General features: G+C 42.6%; 2 protein-coding genes across 5 annotated transcripts; one reads left to right on the top strand and one right to left on the bottom strand.

Moving 5' to 3' along the window:
- Positions 1 to 1,712: 1,712 nt before the first annotated feature.
- On the bottom strand, positions 1,713 to 12,710 carry Spz5 (spatzle 5). 4 transcript variants are annotated; one of them, XM_071787395.1, is made up of 8 exons: positions 11,466 to 12,710; positions 11,040 to 11,326; positions 10,323 to 10,477; positions 8,689 to 8,778; positions 7,867 to 7,995; positions 7,574 to 7,729; positions 7,223 to 7,465; positions 1,713 to 6,991 (listed from the first exon to the last, which is right to left on the bottom strand). In XM_071787395.1, exons 2-8 carry the CDS (start codon positions 11,070 to 11,072, stop codon positions 6,820 to 6,822), a joined length of 978 nt encoding a protein of 325 aa, XP_071643496.1. In that variant the 5' UTR covers positions 11,073 to 11,326; positions 11,466 to 12,710; the 3' UTR covers positions 1,713 to 6,819. The 4 variants fall into 4 exon arrangements, with proteins under 4 accessions (XP_071643496.1, XP_071643494.1, XP_071643495.1 ...); XM_071787393.1 differs by having other exon boundaries at positions 11,040 to 11,254; positions 11,342 to 12,710; XM_071787394.1 differs by having other exon boundaries at positions 11,040 to 11,254; positions 11,327 to 12,710.
- A 33-nt stretch (positions 12,711 to 12,743) lies between these two features.
- Positions 12,744 to 18,245, top strand: LOC139818612 (endoplasmic reticulum transmembrane helix translocase). Its single transcript, XM_071787390.1, has 18 exons — positions 12,744 to 13,258; positions 13,492 to 13,757; positions 13,846 to 14,074; positions 14,152 to 14,305; positions 14,375 to 14,527; positions 14,602 to 14,784; positions 14,856 to 14,993; positions 15,085 to 15,205; positions 15,287 to 15,441; positions 15,514 to 15,689; positions 15,770 to 16,009; positions 16,122 to 16,337; positions 16,413 to 16,602; positions 16,672 to 16,929; positions 16,997 to 17,333; positions 17,396 to 17,558; positions 17,639 to 17,782; positions 17,886 to 18,245. Exons 1-18 carry the CDS (start codon positions 12,995 to 12,997, stop codon positions 17,991 to 17,993), a joined length of 3,495 nt encoding a protein of 1,164 aa, XP_071643491.1. The 5' UTR covers positions 12,744 to 12,994; the 3' UTR covers positions 17,994 to 18,245.
- The last annotated feature ends 171 nt before the right edge of the window (positions 18,246 to 18,416 follow it).

Consider the following 18,416-nt stretch of genomic DNA (forward strand, 5'->3'; position numbering starts at 1 on the left):
GTCAAATACAGTGGTGAAAGCAGCTGCAACGTGACACGCGTCCATTGTCGGTATTTCGTGGGCAACGAAAAATGAAAAATCGTCCCTCGTATTCTCGTCTCTTGCCGTACGAAATCCCTTCGGCCTTTGACCTCTGATGGTGCGGGGATATCACCTGGACCACGAAGAGAGAGAGAGAGAGAGAGAGAGATATATTCTTTGGGAAATTTATTCTCACGGTTTGATACCTTTTCTTTCTTTTGATCGCTCTGTGAAATCTCTTGTCTGTATAATTTGCGTCATCGTAATTAAAGAGATCTTGGTGAATATCGAAAAAAACGCAGCTACGCAATGTATTACAAAGTGATTTAATGTTATCATGAAATAAATAAATAATTCAAGAAATTAATGTGAAATTTGTATTCTTTATATATGACCTGTAAACACCTTGCGCGCGATAGTGATAGGCGCGGTACAAGCCGAGAATCGGTGAATTCATCGAAGAACCCTAGTGCGAGGGTGCCATCAGGGGTTACTCTAGGTGTTCAAGCGAATTGGGGGTCGCGTAACCTCCCCTCCTCCCTTCCTATCCAACGCGTGCCATCTTCGATGTAGTGGCCTGCCACTAAATCACCCCAACCGAAAGGGTTTAAATGCTCTTTTTTTTCTTGCCCTTCTGCAATAGGGTAATAATCGCGGTAGTAGGACGTTCGACATTTCTAAGAAAAATGTGATATACTGCACGTATCTTTACTCTCTCGTGCTATCAACATTCACACATACACACGTACACACATGTAGCGAGCCAAGTTTTTTGGTATATTCCAATGTTTTTGTATATTTCAATATTTAAAAAATACCGATCTTTAAATAATATGTCGATTCTAGCTAGAAATACAGAGTCATAAATATTACTAAAATATAAAAAGCATTAATGCAGAATGCGATTATAGTACGCGATTATTTCCTCATGGCAAAGTCGTTAAGACTTATCTTCATTATGACGGACAACGAATCGTAGCGATATCACGATCGATACTTTCTCTCGCAGAGTTCGTTAGAAACATCTGCCGCGATCTGACGTCGTCGTTCCCGCGAATGGTTGCGGCTGCGAAACATCAGGACAATTTCTGTGCATTGTCCTTTTGAATTATTGCTTCCCTCTCTACTGGAATTTTTTCAAGTCCATGGCAGATACGTTCTACAACATCAGTCAACTCTTGATGACAATAATGTTGATGCTAGGAAGAATGCAAGTATAAATAAACTACTATTAAATTAACGCTTAATTACGTAGCGCATTCAACTGTTCATAATAGAATAACCATCAGGAGACTTAATGTGCTACGTGAATAATTAATTTGCGGTTGCATGTTGCGAAACGGGACGATTCACAGGACATAAATTAGGAAGGAAAACTCAGGTAAATTGACAAAAACTCAACAGGAAATTCGGGACAGCTGTCGACACGGTAAACCAGAAAATCCATAAAAAAAAGGAGCCGTGTTGTTAACGGCTAATTTTGTGGTGATACCTATACGCAACTTTTGTCACACGCGAACCCGCAACATCTCCCAGGATCAAGTTCTGATCCTTGTTATCACGTTTGATAAGGAGAGATATGTAACACGACGCCGTTCCCTTAAAAAAGTCATTGAAGATGATTATTCGCATAAGCCAAGGGATACTGCATACGAGCTAGCAATCAAAATTCTGTTTTGTAATCTCCTCGATGTAGATGAAGCATATTTTTATTTAAAATAACTCTGTTTACCATAAATTACAATTACATACGAAGATATCGATAAAAAGGTTTGAAAACATTTAACGTGCAATCATGCGGACTCGTTGTCGTGTGCGTCACGTGCTCGTAGTACCGTCGCGAAGTTTGCGGGGCCATCGATCGTCCTGTGCACGCGGTCTTTCGCGAGTCTCGTCGCGGCACGTCGCAGGAGGCCGTCTGTGAGTGAGCGTGTAAGTGAGGCCATGCGCGCGTGTTCGTGCGTGCGTGCGTGAGCGCGTAAGCGCGCGCGCGCGCCCGGAGCACGCACTTACGCACGATCGACGCGGATCGTTCGCTCGTTGTGCGTGGCGCGCTACGTTGCCATGACGACCAGTGGCAGTGCCACGCATTGATCGCAGACTCCCGCTCGCTCGCTCGCTCGCTCGGCGGTGCGTGGACTGCGGAGTCGAGTGCGTAGAGACGCGACGGAGAAAGGAGAGGAGAATACGCACGTACGCACACACGTACACATGCACACACGCACACACGCGTATACGCAGCATGCGCGCACGCATGCACGCACGCACGCACGCGAAGCGGCAGGCATCGGGGATAATGCGCGTACGAAGCGGACACGCCGGGCTTCCTCGCTCTTTGCGAGGCTTTCTTTCGTGTTTTATAACGACGATTTAGAGCGTCGCTATAGACTATCATTATTCTCGCCCATACAGAACAACGACGATTATTAATTCAGCTCCCTTCCTCATCTTTGATTTCCCTCGTCTTTAATCAAACACACGTTATCATTAGATATTCTCAGTTCAACCATTTTCAATCGTCAATCTCTCCAGATTTTACTTCCACTTCCTACTTGGGTAAATCTGTTCCGAGTAGGATTCATATACATATAAACTGATGAAAATAATATACGTATATCTACATCTCTCTGGAGCTCTTCATAAAAATAGAAATTATAACATACTAGAATAAACACAAATTTTATTTTTTAGCTGTGCTGCTATCATAAAATCTATCATTTAACAGTTCCGGTTTCGACTTAGAACGGAACAAGATCTACAAGACCTCAATTTTTTTCCCGCGAAGATACAATCCGAGGTAATAAAACCGCGTCGCCGCGCTGCGCCGCGCCGTGCGGTGTCGGCCGAGTAGAAGCGGCAATGGATGAACGAAAGGGTTAGCTTCGAGATTAAAAGGAAGTCACCCCCTGCTCCTCCCTTCTCTTCCATCAATCACAATTATATCCTCTCTCTCCCCTGCTATCGTTCATAATTACTGCTCGTGACTTTATCACGGCGCTCGAAGCTGCCGGTCGACCGGCTCGGTGTAGCACGAGAGAAAAAGAGGAAGGGGGATATGGATGCTCGGAGTGAGATAGAGAGCACAATAGACTTTTGGCACGGAGATTACTGTAAAACTCCCCGTCGGGGGTGGCAAGAATTCTCGAGGAGAGAAAAAAAAGTTCGGAACCCTCCGGCCGTAGTTCTGATCTCGTTGCAGAAACAGAAACGAAGCCGCTATCTCTCTTTAAAAAATATATGTATATATATCTCTCAGTTGCCGTTTTGAGCTCGCAAAATTTCTATTCGGACGAACCGAGTGAAATATTTTCTCGAACGCAATTGAAGGGCGATCGCTCGGATGCCTCCCATATTATATAGTTCGCTTTCAATAAATAATGTCACGGTGATATTCGATGACGCAGAGCGTTCGCGCGTGCACGGTGCATTAAACGCCGCCGATAAACTTACGTCACATTAAAAAAAATTGTTACCGGGTACCCAAGGTCGCTTTTTTTATGCAAGTTCGCTCGTGGAAAAAAAAATATCATAGGTAAAGTCTGTGCCGTCAGCGCTGACCTTACGCAGTCTTTTTTACGCACAGTAAACCCCGATTCCGTTCAATGTATTTTCACCAATTGACGTTCGGTTGAAATAACGGCGCGCCTAATTAATCGAGCGATTTCGTGAAATTGTGATTGTGCTGGCGCGACCGCCGTAAGGTTTTATGGTTAAACGTGGGACCGTGTCGGCAAACTTGACCTATCCGATCGCGCGCGCTCAGGAAATGGCACGGAAGCGGAAATGGGTCAGACATGTGATTTGATACAAGACGTGTACGGTTTTGCGCGTCGCAATCGAAATTAATGAACTCTCCCACCGAATTAATGGCGTATATATATATATATATATATATATATGTATATATATATATATATATACACACACACACACGCGTGACGTAGCAGCTTTTCTCTGCTTATGGATTTGGTATATTTTTGTAAGCAAGTCCACGTCGTTTGCACGGTCCATGTGCTTCGTTCGTCATCTTGCGACTTGGTAGGGATCAAAGGTGGGCTTCCTCTTCCTGAAACGTGACATCTGGACGCCGTGAATCGACTCGGAATTTCGATTTAATCTCGTCGAGGCTCCAGATGCGAGGCAAACTGCGGTAAATTATCGCGCTATACCGTTTGGCGTTTTTACAACAAGTATGAAAAAATATTCTTTTGAAAAAAAGTCGTGATACTTTTACAATGAGGTTCCGATTATGGACCTGTGCATCGTAGAGTCAAACGCGAAGTGTTAAAAATGCGAAATAAATTAGAAAGCCTTTTTAACGGTGAAAATTTCTCGCAAGCAAGAATTCTCTTAATTGATACATTATCCTTCGCTCCGTACATACGCACGCCATCGCAGGACGACCTCGCTTCTCTGCGGAAGGCCCCTTCGTCCGTCGCTGGCTCACACACGCTTACGCGCGTGCATATAAACGGAAACCCTTCAAGTAGCCTACCATCCACCTCATGTGTACAGACACTTCTGTCACGCACGAGTGGAGGGAAACGCATAAGGTACAAGTGCACGGGTATAGGCGCACCGTATGTAGGTGCAACGCATTGCACTTATGTACGTACATACGTACGTACGCCTAGAATTCACCCTTCTTTTTGCTGGACGCGGGGGGATGCCGAGGGGAATACCGGGGGGTGGCTCTTGAGCAGGTGCAAGCGAGTGGGTGCGTGTGAGAGCGCGTTTCTCCAAGCAGAACGGAATCTACAGCGAATCCGGGACGCGCTAAATGGTCTCTCTCACTCTCCCTCTCTCTTGGAAACGTGTTTTTCAGCGATAATTTTTAATTGAAAATTTATTCACTCAAAGCTATTTAAATACTAAGGTAGGCGAAGGATTTTTCTATAATACTGTTATAAAACAAACATATTAACAATAATAAAAGAAAAATTATTTTTCTCCTTAGATATATTCTTTCACCAGATTTCTCATGTAATTTGATGATTTTATTAAATTATTCGTCGACTTTATGGATTCCAGTCACCATATTAGGTCTGCCATTCGAATTTTCAAAAACGCTAAAAGGAATTTTTGAGACTATTTTTGATTGGTTTAGATCTACCGCTTCGCAGTGGGACGCTCCTAGCGAGAGAAAATCCCAGCGTAGAGTCGCTTAAGCGACGATCACAAATGAGGCCACGTCTCATTTCTGGCATTACTGGTTACAGCAAGGGCTCGCGAAAATTGTCAGGAAATGGCGCGAAAAGGGTGTCGTGTTACCCCACAACATTTCCACGCGAAACTTGCGCGTGTCTGACCTCCAGTTCCTCCCTCCTCATCCCGCCTCTCGTCACTTAGCCTTCGTCCCTCTTTTCGCTCGTTTGTCTGTCCTTTTTCAACCGCAAATTGTGAAATCGAGATCCTTTATTTTATGCCCTCTCGGGTCTCTCTTCGATTTCTTCGAACATTTAGTACATCCACCTTGATAAGGTGTCACGATTAAAACCGCGATGTCATGTTTCACGCAACATTCCGTTGGTTGTACATACAGCCGATAAGTTATTTAGTACGATAAGTCGCATGACAATCGACGCTTGTCCATCTTAAGGAGAAGTTTTTCGTAATCTCTAATAATAATTTATAGTTTGAAGATTCACAGATTTTAAAATAATAATCTCTTATTTTTCTCCACGCAACGATTTTACGCGATTTATGTTTTCGCGTTTTTTTTTCTTTTTTTTTAAATCAAAAGCAGCTGATATCAATAAACAGCATACAACGATAAATTAATTATCTGTGTTATTTATTCGCGTACAAATAGCGCGCATAAAAGATCTGCTTTTAATTTTTTATTACACAATTACGAGATTTCCTTCCGCCGTCCCTCTTTAATCTTACTGGAGAGAAATATGCCTATATTGTATAAATAAGCTTAATCATGGCGATACAACTATATCTATTGAGACATCTCCTAAATAAAATTTTCACATACTGTTGAAATAAAAGAGAGAGTAATATTAATTAAAAACGATATGTATCTGCGATAATAGCGCGAAATTGCACGACCTACCTTTGTAGAATTTTGAGTAAATCGACGATCGAAGATGCCGAAAGATAAATAAGAAATATTCGAGATAGCTTTGACCATAGTCAATGAAGTATATAAAAGACCATGTATATGTATATGTATATATACATCTCTTAAGGTGAAATTTCATGAGCAGTGAAAAGCAGCAGCAGGTCGTACTGATTGGCTACAAAATAGAGAAGTTCTAGATTCTAGAACTTTTCTATTTTGTAGCCAATCGGTACGACCTGCTGCTGCTTTTCACTGCCCATAAAGTTTTTCACCTTTTCACCTTTTCACCTTTACGCTAAAAATGGGCGACGCGAGTATACATGTAATATCGTATGTGATATCGGAACAGCGACATTTTTGAAAAATTCCCCGCCTGTTCATCGCAAAGACACGTTGAGAGCGTTCATTGACGCCTTTAACAGAATTACGCCGTTTGCGATTTGCAATTAACAATGACAATTAATGATACGCTGATAACGTGTATTCGCCTCCGCCTTACACCGCTGGTAATGCACGTCGCGGTACACATTTACTCGGGTGCGCATCGTTCATAGAACGCTACATTATCGGTACTCACTTTCAATGCCGTTGCCAGGCGCGCTCTGTGGTCGCGGAATTACAATCGCGAAGAGAACGACGTGTACAACCGCGTTTAATAGTGCTTATCCCCTGAAAACACACCCCATTTGCGCTATAGCGCGACGCCGCGCGCCGTAGTCGCCGCATTCTCAGTAATTCGGTATGATCTGGCACGTGCAACCGTGCGGAAACCAGAACAAATCGGTGTAAAGTCGATTCCCGCTCCCCTCGAGCGCGACTAGTCTCTTTTGCACGAATTGTTGCTGGCATCTACTTCTGTATCCCTCCGGAATAGAACATATACCGTTGCATACGTCGTTCCTAAAAGCATAAGAGGATTGGTATCTCCTCGTTCTTTATAGTCTCCCTCGAGTTCGATAAGGACATCGTTCCGATGCGATAAAAAAAGATGACCTCTCCTATGAGTTAACGTCCACTTAGAGTAAACGTGAAAATTAAAATGTAAAACGCGAATTAAATTAGAGCAATTTCTTTAGAAATCCTCTGACCCTGTGTTAGATTTATCATCACAAATTCTCCGAGTACACTTACAGGCATTTCTCGCTTCTGACGAATTGCGTGTACTTGTTCTGTCCCGGAAGATTAACAACGTACATCCAGTTGCCCTGTTTGTTCAGAGCAGCTTGGGGAGCAATATACTGCGCTTGTGTGGGGCACAGGGAGATGACTTCCGGATCCGACTGTCTCTTTACACGGTCGTCCTTAAGTTTCGCGTAGCCCAACAACGGGTTCACGCTATAACTTCGCGGCGCTATCTTGCCACCCCGCGAATATCTATTATTTAACACAAGATGTAAATATAGGTATTAAGCGCGCGCGCGCGCGCGCAAGAAACAGTCACCATTTTAACTTCTCCATTTTAATTTCTTTAATATTTCGTACCTATTGGTCAGCCACGATTGGTTCGGTTCTAGTACGCTTATGGGTTCCTGCGAATAAGCACGATCGATCTGTCGTGGGACGTCCTGATGATACTTCAGCGTTACTTCCGGGAGGAAGGGATTCCTCTGCGCTTGTGGCGGTGCGGAGTATTTGTAACTGCAATTCGACGAATCGAAAATTTAACTTTGTATGCTAATATCATTTTTACTTCGCTGGTATCGCTACTTAAGTGCATCTTTTGTCTGTTACGATGATGTAAATAATTTGACACGTGTATGCGTAACGAGTATTACCTATGATAACGGCTACTATTGGACGGAGGGCCATATTCTGAGGCTGGCTGTCCTCTTATAGGAGGCTGAGTGTATAATTGATCGTCTTGTCGTGGATAATCATAGCCTTGGTTATAATCCGGAGGAGAACTTAAAAATGGTAATAAGGAGAATATGCGGGAATATCAATAATAATCCAATTAATGATTAATTATACATCAATATCTCTAACGGTAGAAATTATTAAGTTATTCGTAACTTATCTGCTTGAAATATCTTTCACGTATAAGTTTCTTTGGTAATTATCTAGAATTAAGGCTTTTCCCAATTTTAAAGTTTTTCCATTTTTTTCTTTGCGAAAGAGTGTATTTTGTCAAGTTGAAAAATCGTATGGAGGAGATAGGAAAGCTATATTTTTTTGCGAATTTTAGTAACTTTTCTCAATTAGCGTTTTCTTTTGGTAAAAAGTTGTAATTTAGGTAAATATATCGATCAAACATATGATAAATGTATGTTCAACTCCATACTTCAAACATTGTTTGCATATTGAAGTAAATGTTTGGATCCCCGGGAGAGGCGGAGCCAAATTTGGTTTAGGGTTTGAAAGTCAGATTTTGGGAGCCTTTTCTGCCGTCAGATTCGAGACCAGAGCCACAGCGTTGTTCCCCCTCCATTCATCAACCTTCTCCGATTGATCATCGTTGGAATCACAGCAAAGTTTTTTGCCAAGATGACAGCCGTAAAAAATATCAAAATTGGGAAAAAACTTTAATTCTAAATAATTACCGTTTCTTTTGTCAGTATATAAATATATCAAGATAATTCAGTATACTGAAAATGTACCTGTAAACGTTGAAATCTTCGCGGGATTCATCTTGCAACGCGGTGTTAAAATCGAAGCTGCATTTGTCGACGAGAAACTTGATGAGTTGTCTAAAAAGAGATAAAGAGAGAAAAAAGAAAAAGAAAAAGAAAGAAACCGTTACCTCTCTCGAGGACGGAATACAATGTGTTAATAAAAACGAATGATGCATTCCCTCGAGAATTACATTCGACCTTTGGCTCCGCACGCGAGCCGCGGTCTTGCTGCAACGCTTATCAAAGATACCGGCCATTCTGTCTCTCGGCCGGACGACCGAGATTCGTCTCTCTTCCAGGTTGACAAAAGGTTATTTACGCAGGTGCGTACTCAATTGGGTGTATTGCGCAACTGTGTTAGGCCTGAGCAAGCATTAGCCAGGCGCGAGATGCAGCGTGTTTGTTTGCGGCGAAATGACACGCGGGATGCCGTGAACCGACGTGGTCTGACTCGAGTCAGCAATTTGATATTTCTGACAGTGTAATTGACCGTTGTTCGGGTCGTTCCTACGCGCACAATTATCGGAAGTGACAGCTGTCGCAATCACAAGTTTCTCCAATTGCTAAAATTATTCAACGGTGGGATCGTTGCAGCTTATCGAAACCTAACTTATTTCATTGCGCAGCGCTGAAAGATTTTAAATCTGCACAAGACGGAATAATGCGATATCAGCAATATTTTCGGATATCCGAATTGTAAAAAAAAAAAAATTATTCTAAGCGCTAAAACACCGTTGTTTTATTTCTGCGCAATCGTCTGTTTTATTATTCATTTTCTGCAAACTTATTCAAATATGTACGATTCGCGAGTACTCGATAGGAGTATTATTCATGTAAATTGTAAATATTTGAGGTCATGTCGAAGGAGCGATTTGTTCAGTGAAGAAGAAAGAAAGACATACCGGTATTCGGACACGACGGGGCTCGATTTGGAACTAATGTAACGGGCCCAATAATTATCCAACAACGTATGACCGCGCCAAGGCCATGGTCATGGTACGCTAAGCAACGATCTCACGAACGTTCTTACATTATAGCGGCCGCTCACTTTACGTAACTCTTCCTAACATCTTCGGGATAGGATTTGAGCGTAAAAGCGAGCATTTGGGAAATCTACCCGACGAATCACTTGCGTATGTATAGCACGGTAACAGCGGGCGGAGGGTAACTAACGGACGCTGCAACATCTGATTTCTGTGATTCGATCGCGGCAGAGATGCGAATTTTTCTGGGCTAGATCCATAGATCGCGCTTATAAAAAACGAGGGACAAAAATTGTTTTACGGGCGAGAGTCGTTCCGGCATAAAATTGGTTGTGCAAGCCTATTAAGGCGAACTCGATGCTTTCGAGAAACGGATTCTCACCTCGAGGAGAAGAGGAGTTAGCGGAACTTTCCCCTCCAGAAGTTTTTCTCAGCGTGCGCGTCGATCATTCGTATGCATAGAGGAAGGCGGAAGGTGGACACGGTGGACGCGGCGAAAGGAATATCAACAATTGGAAATGGGTCGACCGGATCATCGCAGATTTCCACTTGTTGCGTTACCTCGTCGCTGATTCGGCAGCGATTTTTTTTTTTTTTTTTTTTTTAAGGGAAGGGAGAAGTTCTAAGGGTACTTACCGAGGATAATGGTCCGGGGTTTCGCAGAAGGTCTGCCCCGGTGGCGCGCAGTGAGGAGTATGTCCTGGAGGCGCGGGTACGAAAGGCTCGTACTGCGGCCGCCCTGGACATCCGTACTCGGTGCAGGGTTCGCCCCGGGTGACCATCAAGAAAAACTATTGGCACATACAAGAATAATCAAATTCATAAAAAAAAAACGTTATATTTCAGAAGACTAGAAAATGCCAATTTTTTATTTTTTTTTCGATTCTTAATTCTACGCGAAATATTCATTCCCTTCGTATACGCACGTGGAAATGTAGCTTACACGCGTTTTGCATTTGCGGTCAAATACACAATGAAACTTGAAGCACGAGATCACTAGTGTTGACTCAGCACAATGTACAATGTGGGACCACTCTTATTGTGAAATGCTGCACCGACTTGTAATTGATCGCTTATCGAGGTACTTCCTGTACGGTACAAACGCGTTCTTGCGACAGTATTAATCGGCTCTGATTCAGCCTACGCGTAATTCAATCGGCAGATAAAAAAGCGTCAGCTATTAATCAAGAAGATGAGTTAATGTCGATTCGCGATTAGAAAGGTATATACATCAGCGTGCGCGTTTACAATTAATAGAAAGAACGTTACATCAGATTTATATCCAGCTTCCTACGTACTCTGCAACTACGGCGATTAGTTAGCTCTTAACATGAGATTGGACCGATCACTTACGATTGATAATATTAGGTACCACGCAAACGCCATTTCGACCTATCGTTATGATTCACCCCTCCTTGATAGAACCTTCTCTCCTATGGTGAGCGCGGCAGGTGTCTCGGCAGGAAGGAGGCCGCGAAGTCACTTAATTGGCATCGCGTGCTGATCAATCGCCGTGCCAATGTCACCGTTGATAAACGATAACCCGTACTCGACCCAGGATCGTTGCCCTGAGGACGATCGTAAAGGACAGAGAGCCCCGGTTGAGAATAAAGCCGGGTTGAGTCTCGCGTTCGATATACCTTCAAATTTTTTACTTTTTAGATAAACGACACCTCGGCCGAGTCTCGATCCGCGTCAACTTTACGGATTTTAAGCCAGAAAGAAGGAGAAATATTCAATCCGAATCGGGATCGATCTCGCGTCTCCTCTAGACGTTACCGTTGCTGTAACGCGTGTAGCTCGTTGTCGCACCGACTATGACAGAGTACGGCCAACCATAACGGACGTCTCTCCACTTTTGGCCAGCGTGATTCGAAAGTGTCCACGACACTGGGTCCAGATACTGGCGCGATTCGGTTCTACGCGCCGCGAGTCTACCTAGCAACGTGGGATACGTGGGTATACCTGTGCGTTGCGTTGGCCCCTTCCTCGGGTGACGTGCACGAGTTCTGCGGGGCTCAGGGTGGGGTAGGCGGACACATACTTTCACTGGAATACGTGCGGCGAGGGATTCATCGACCTTATGACAGCGTGAACTGAGTTTTTCTCCGGATGACACGGATACATCTTGATTATGCGACGTCGCTAGTATGTCAGGAAAGAGAAAGAGAAATGCTACTTCTTATACTGAAGCTTAACGTTTAGTAGACAGAAATCGTTAAAATTTCTTTTTTTTTCTATATGAGATATCGCACACGTCTGTCGCTATAAATTTTTCGATGGAGATAAATTGCTTTTTGGTGAAAATTTGAGATTAAGCATCATCCCGCTGTAACACGACAATGCCGGACGTTGAAAGGTTGAGTGAAAGTAATGCTAAACATTTCGAACGTTTAAAAATAAGTTAACCCAGGAAATAAAGTCACATTAAAATTAATCGTAATAAGGAAGTATTTTAAATATTTGGCTTGAATACATTTAGTAGTCCGAAATTATGTGTCCTGGTCCCTGCTCAAGACATTCAGTGATCTAAAGTGGAGAGTAGACAGATAGTAATCTTATAATCGCAGAGAGACGGGAATAGATAAATGATCATTACATAATTGCTTTATTATTATTCAGGAGTTCTATTAGAAACGTGATAGGTCATGGCGAATCCGTTAGCTGCATCGCTGATATTTTAAACTGTCAATCATTCTTTATTTATATAAAATAAAACATAAAAAATGTTGGCAATATTCTGAAAATATTTAAATGATTGTTTGTGTTTCACAAATAGATTGCGACTAGCATGTCCAGGTAAACCAGTCGATAAGGAGAGCCCATTGTAATTGTTCAGAAAGATAAAGTACATAGTACGCGTATTCTCCCACTTGGCTTAAAGATAAGTGAACGGCGTTCGAATACAGCGGTTCCATAGCCATGTTCGTTTTTAGTTTGGAGTTGTGCTTGCGGTGCTCGTGATGGCGCTTGAAGTGCCATATCTACATTCAGTGTAGGACTGGGTTATCTACTGAGAAATACCGTGCTGTTCGCCACGCTAGAAGCTAGAACCGCGCTGGCACACACACTTCTCATCCATTCCAATTGATTTTAACATAACCCTGCGGCACGATCGGCTCGCTCATTCTCCCCAAACCTTCTCCGCATGTGCGAAACGCGGTCGCCCGAGCTCGCGTTGCATCGCCCGTATACGGATCGCGTGTTTTAAGAGGGATCTCTCGATGTGAATGGTGCTTAAAGTTCGTCGGACGTTAAGACGTTTCTCGCTCGTTGTGACGACTTGTTAAATCGTTGTCGGCGTAATCATGGCGGCGGCCTCGTCACGGGTGGACGAACTCGTGCAATCTGTCAGCCTGCACAATCCACGAAAATGGATGTTCAACGGTTACATCCTGCCTTTCGTGATCCTGCAGTCCTTATGGATCTACTGTTGGATCTTCGTTTACGGTGTTGACGAATATTACGACGCGGGCCTGGTGGGCATCGCGACGATCGGCGTGCTGCAGATTTTTCTCTGCCTCTGCTGTCAATGGTCGGTGCACATCCACACGTTCTTGAACTGCAGCTCGGTAAGTGGCGACCGCCCATCAATTTGCTTCAAGTAACGGGCGTCGGGCACGTGGCTCTTCGTGGCCCCAATATGTCCCGTATCCCGTAAACGTGGCAGCCATTCGAACGGCCGGTCTTCTGCTAGGTCGGCCACGTGACACTACTCGGCGGGTACATTCGAATATATCGCGTCAAGTCACCTCACCGTTTTCTTTCGCGACATTTCTTCTACCCCGTATAAATGAAATTCCAGGCGAAAGATCCGTACAAAGCGAGGATAGTTAAAGTAGTTCCCACCCCAAACAACGGGAGCTCGGAGCTGATTTCATTACGTCATACGGATCAGCAGGAACCTTGGTTCATTTTTCAAAAGACAAAATATTACTGGGACCCGAACGTAAAGTCATTCAGAGGGTTGCAGTTCCCGATCGATCATTCCGTGAAACATTATTGCGAATGGAAAGGGTATCCTGACGAAAAGGAAATTGAGGCAGCGGAAGAAAAATATGGAAAAAACAAGTACAGTGTGAACGACTCCTTGCATTATTTGTTTCTTGCGAGGCACCTTTTACATCGCTGAAAATATTGTTTTTCTTTTTTACTCCAGGTTGGACATGGTCGTACCCGAGTTCTGGGAACTCTTTAAAGAACGCGCTATCGCACCGTTCTTCGTCTTTCAAGTATTCTGCGTGACACTCTGGTGCTTGGATAAATATTGGTATTACAGTATCTTCACCCTGATCATGCTTATCATGTTCGAGTGTACGCTGGTGCAGCAGCAACTAAGAAATATGGCCGAGATTCGTAAAATGGGTAATAAACCATACATGATAATGGTACGAATATGAACTGCTGTCTGTTTGTAACGTGCTTATTTCTAATGGATTTCACCCACGCTTATTCTTTCTTCTAGGTGTACAGAAATAGGCGATGGCGCGTATTATTTACGGACCAATTAGTTCCTGGGGATATCGTCTCTATTACAAGATCTCAACGTGATACTTTAGTGCCATGCGATATGTTGCTTTTGCGAGGCCCGTGCGTGGTTGACGAAAGCATGTTAACAGGTATTTTAAACAAGCTAGTATCACATTCAAGTCACGAACATATGGTTTATAACGACTGAAAATGTATAGGTGAATCTGTACCTCAAATGAAAGAACCTATAGAAGATACTGATGGAAGTAAAACTATAGATATCGAAGGAGATGGTAAACTTCACGTGCTTTTCGGTGGTACAAAAGTTGTACAGCATACAGCTCCTAGCAAAAATACTCCCGGTCTTCGAGGTATCATCAATTAATATCTTTCATTTTTCATAATGTTCTCGCTCACCTTACGATATTAACGCACGATGTTACAGCGACCGATAATGGATGCGTTGCCTACGTATTGCGTACCGGCTTTTCCACGTCACAGGGCAAACTTTTAAGAACGATATTGTTCGGCGTTAAACGCGTTACAGCCAATAACTTAGAAACTTTTGGCTTCATTCTCTTCTTACTTATTTTTGCAATTGCCGCCGCCGCGTATGTTTGGGTCAAAGGTAATTCGATCCTACGCATAAAGGTGAGGACTATACGATGAAGTTACACGTCGCAAAAATTTCGATTTTAGGCAGCGAGGATCCTACGAGGAACAAGTACAAACTATTTTTGGAATGCACGTTGATTTTGACGTCCGTTGTACCACCAGAGTTACCTATAGAGTTGTCTCTGGCTGTTAACACATCTCTGGTAGCTCTAGCCAAGTTAGGTATTTAAGACAGATTCATACTTTGCCGAAGGCTTTTAATCGTATACTAGTCACATACACATAAAAATTATCATGCCTCGTCTGTTCATAGGTGTGTTCTGCACAGAACCATTCAGAATTCCATTCGCTGGCAAAGTTGACATTTGTTGTTTTGACAAGACCGGTACGCTTACCAGCGATAATTTGGTTGTCGAGGGTATCGCGGGTATCAAGTAAGAAATTACTATTTATTTTATTATGCTCGCATAACTTTTCGCGCTATTAAATACGATTTTAATTTTTTTCTTTTTAAGCGGCAACTCGGACGTGATTCAACTAACAAATGCACCTCTGGGGAGTATTCAAGTGCTTGCCACATGTCATTCTCTTGTTCAATTAGATGACGGTATTGTCGGGGATCCACTAGAGAAGGCCACTCTCAATGCTATCAATTGGACTCTCACGAAAAGTAGGTATACATTCGCAAATAATACAACGCAAGAATATTGACGCATTGCTTTACGCTAATGTCCCATTTCAGGTGATTCTGTAATTCCTAAAAAGTGCAAATCTCCAGCACTGAAGATTATACAGAGGTATCACTTTTCATCGGCTTTGAAAAGAATGTGCGTTGTGGCTGGATATACTCTTCCTGGAGCTTCAGAAGTGCATTATATGGCTATGGTAAAAGGCGCGCCAGAAACCCTGAAGAATATGGTGAATGAATAAAATAACATTTGTCTACAATTTTATTTGATTTTTATGTTTGTCGTTATTAATACAATCTGCCATTTCAGTTATCTTCCGTGCCGGAGAATTACGATTCAACTTACTTATCTCTTTCACGACGCGGCGCAAGAGTGCTCGCTTTGGGATATCGAAAACTTACTGGTAGCTTATCCTCTCAAGACTTGAGAGAATTAACTCGTGAAAAGTTGGAGAGCAATCTCACATTTGCGGGATTTGTCATTATCAGCTGCCCTCTCAAACCTGACTCGAAAGCCGTTATCAAAGAGATCGTCAATTCATCGCACTCGGTACGTGTATGACCTTATTGTTGAGACATCGCGATACATAAAAGTGTATTCGAAAGAAAATATTTTCGCAAAATTATCAGAAACTGAATAAGTTTAACATACAATTATTTAGGTCGTGATGATAACGGGTGATAATCCTTTGACGGCCTGTCATGTAAGCCGCGAGCTGCATTTCACGAAGAAGCCTAGCACACTTATACTGACTGTGGATGATGATCAATGGTTGTGGGAAAGCATAGACAAGTTGACGCAGGTTCCTCTAAGCGATGAAAATGTTGAATCGTACAAAGAAATCTGGAGGGATCACGCGCTTTGCGTAACGGGTGAAGTATGTAGATAAACAAGACCTTCTATCAATTAGAATTACAGCGATCGTTTGTTACTGCATAATGTATTTTTCTAGGGTTTATCGTATCTGAAGGAAAAACGACGGAAACTTCTTCGAGAGCTCTTGCCACATATCGTAATCTTCGCGCGATGTGCACCGAAGCAAAAAGAATTCATTATCGTATCGCTACAATCCTTAGGTTATACGACGTTGATGTGCGGTGACGGGACGAACGATGTCGGAGCTTTGAAACACGCACAAGTGGGTAAGTTGATGAAGAGGATGCGGTAAAAGTTGGATGTACTCGTTTTTTCTTTTTTTTTCCCCCTGGTAGGTGTCGCAATTCTGTCCAGTCCGCCCGAAAGAATAATTTCCGATAAGCGAAAGGATCCAAGGAATGATACTTTAACATCGCCCGTAAACAACGGGCCAAGAAACAATCCGAGAGCTGCCCCGGTGAATACTCGCACGAAGCTGCAGAAGATGCTGAAGGAGATTGACAACGAGGTGCAAGAGCAGTCCGTGATTGTGAAACTCGGTGATGCTTCCATCGCGGCCCCCTTCACCAGCAAAATGTCATCCATTCAATGCAGTAAGCATCACGGGACACTGCCAAATTGATTCGTTATCCGGAAAAACAAGTATTCATTTTCTTGCAGTATGTCACGTGATAAAGCAGGGACGCTGCACTCTTGTCACCACTCTGCAGATGTTCAAAATATTGGCACTGAATGCGCTGATACTCGCTTATAGCCAGTCAGTATTGTATCTAGATGGAATCAAGTTTAGCGACGCGCAGGCGACTTTGCAGGGTATCCTTTTAGCGGCATGTTTCCTCTTCATCTCACGATCAAAACCGCTGAAAATTCTGTCGCAGCAAAGACCGCTACCAAATATCTTCAATTTGTACACCATCGCAACTGTATTATTGCAGTTTGCCGTACATTTCATCTGCCTCGTCTACTTGGTGAAAGAAGCTACCATTTTATCTCCGAAGTAAGTTGTGCAAGTTAAAACGAAATCACTCAACTGTACTCTTCAAATTACTTCTTTTATAGAGACGATAAGCTGGCAGCTATCCTGAACACTTCCCATGAACCGAGTTCATTGGAAGAAAATGACAGCAGCGAGGAAGAACCCTTTGAGGCGAATATAATTAATAGTACTGTGTACATAATCGCAATGGCTCTTCAGGTTTCTACTTTTGCTATAAATTATCGAGTAAGTTATCCCTTATATTCTATCATCCAGCTAATGCAATATCATTGATAATAAACGCTAATTATGTCACGCTCTGACAGGGCCAGCCATTCATGGAAAGTTTGACACAAAATAAGACTCTTTTGTTCAGTCTTGTGGGCACTTCTGCCATTATTTTATTACTGGCTTGTGGATTTTTGCCGGATTTAGCGGTGCAGTTCGAGATTGTAGACTTTCCAAGCCAAGTAAGTTTTACGTCACGCGCAAATATATAATTGAGCTTATCGTAATTTATTCGCCGTTGAATGTGTATTACATATATTGCTTACATACTATTATATGTTGTAGTTCCGTACGATACTGGTTCAAATGCTAGTCGCGGATTTTGTCTTCGCTTATATAGTCGACAGAGCTTGCCTATGGCTCTTTGGCGAGGGAAGACAACACAAACTGTGATGAAACTACCTTTTACCGATTACAGACTGTATCAAAGATTTTTGTATGTAACTTTTGTTACTGATCTTGTTCCACGTTAAGAGCTGACGATTTTTATATTTAAGGATCGATGATGTGTACCTGTGAATACGTGAATGAATTATTGTCTCCAATTGCATTTTGTATTTTATGTCGATATTTTTTTTTGTTTTCTCTATTCGTACATTGTGTATAAAAATGTAATGTGAAAATATAAATATGTGCATCCAATCATTACTCACCTAATTGTTCACTCTATGCTGTCAACTTTTTCTCCGTGGAACAAGAAACAGCGCTCCGGCGATCATTATTTATTGTCGATGAGGATATTAATGATGTTCGATAATCGTGTCTATAATTATTTCGATATCAAGTCAGTATTGTCTTTATATATTTATTGATGTA

This window comes from Temnothorax longispinosus, chromosome 9 (genome assembly GCF_030848805.1).
Source record: "Temnothorax longispinosus isolate EJ_2023e chromosome 9, Tlon_JGU_v1, whole genome shotgun sequence".
NCBI classification, from domain to species: Eukaryota; Metazoa; Arthropoda; class Insecta; order Hymenoptera; family Formicidae; genus Temnothorax; species Temnothorax longispinosus.

Bases quoted from the DNA above. Each gene is read 5' to 3' on its own strand.
- Spz5 (XM_071787395.1), bottom strand. From the start codon at position 11,072: ATGGCGTTTGCGTGGTACCTAATATTATCAATC. The intron at 8,779-10,322 runs GTAAGTACCCTT...ATCTCTTTTTAG, and splicing joins ACCCCGGACCATTATCCTCG to ACAACTCATCAAGTTTCTCG. The intron at 6,992-7,222 runs GTAAGTGTACTC...TTATGCTTTTAG, and splicing joins GTCAGAAGCGAGAAATGCCT to GAACGACGTATGCAACGGTA.
- LOC139818612 (XM_071787390.1), top strand. From the start codon at position 12,995: ATGGCGGCGGCCTCGTCACGGGTGGACGAACTCGTGCAATCTGTCAGC. The intron at 13,259-13,491 runs GTAAGTGGCGAC...ATGAAATTCCAG, and splicing joins CGTTCTTGAACTGCAGCTCG to GCGAAAGATCCGTACAAAGC. The intron at 14,528-14,601 runs GTATCATCAATT...ACGATGTTACAG, and splicing joins AAATACTCCCGGTCTTCGAG to CGACCGATAATGGATGCGTT.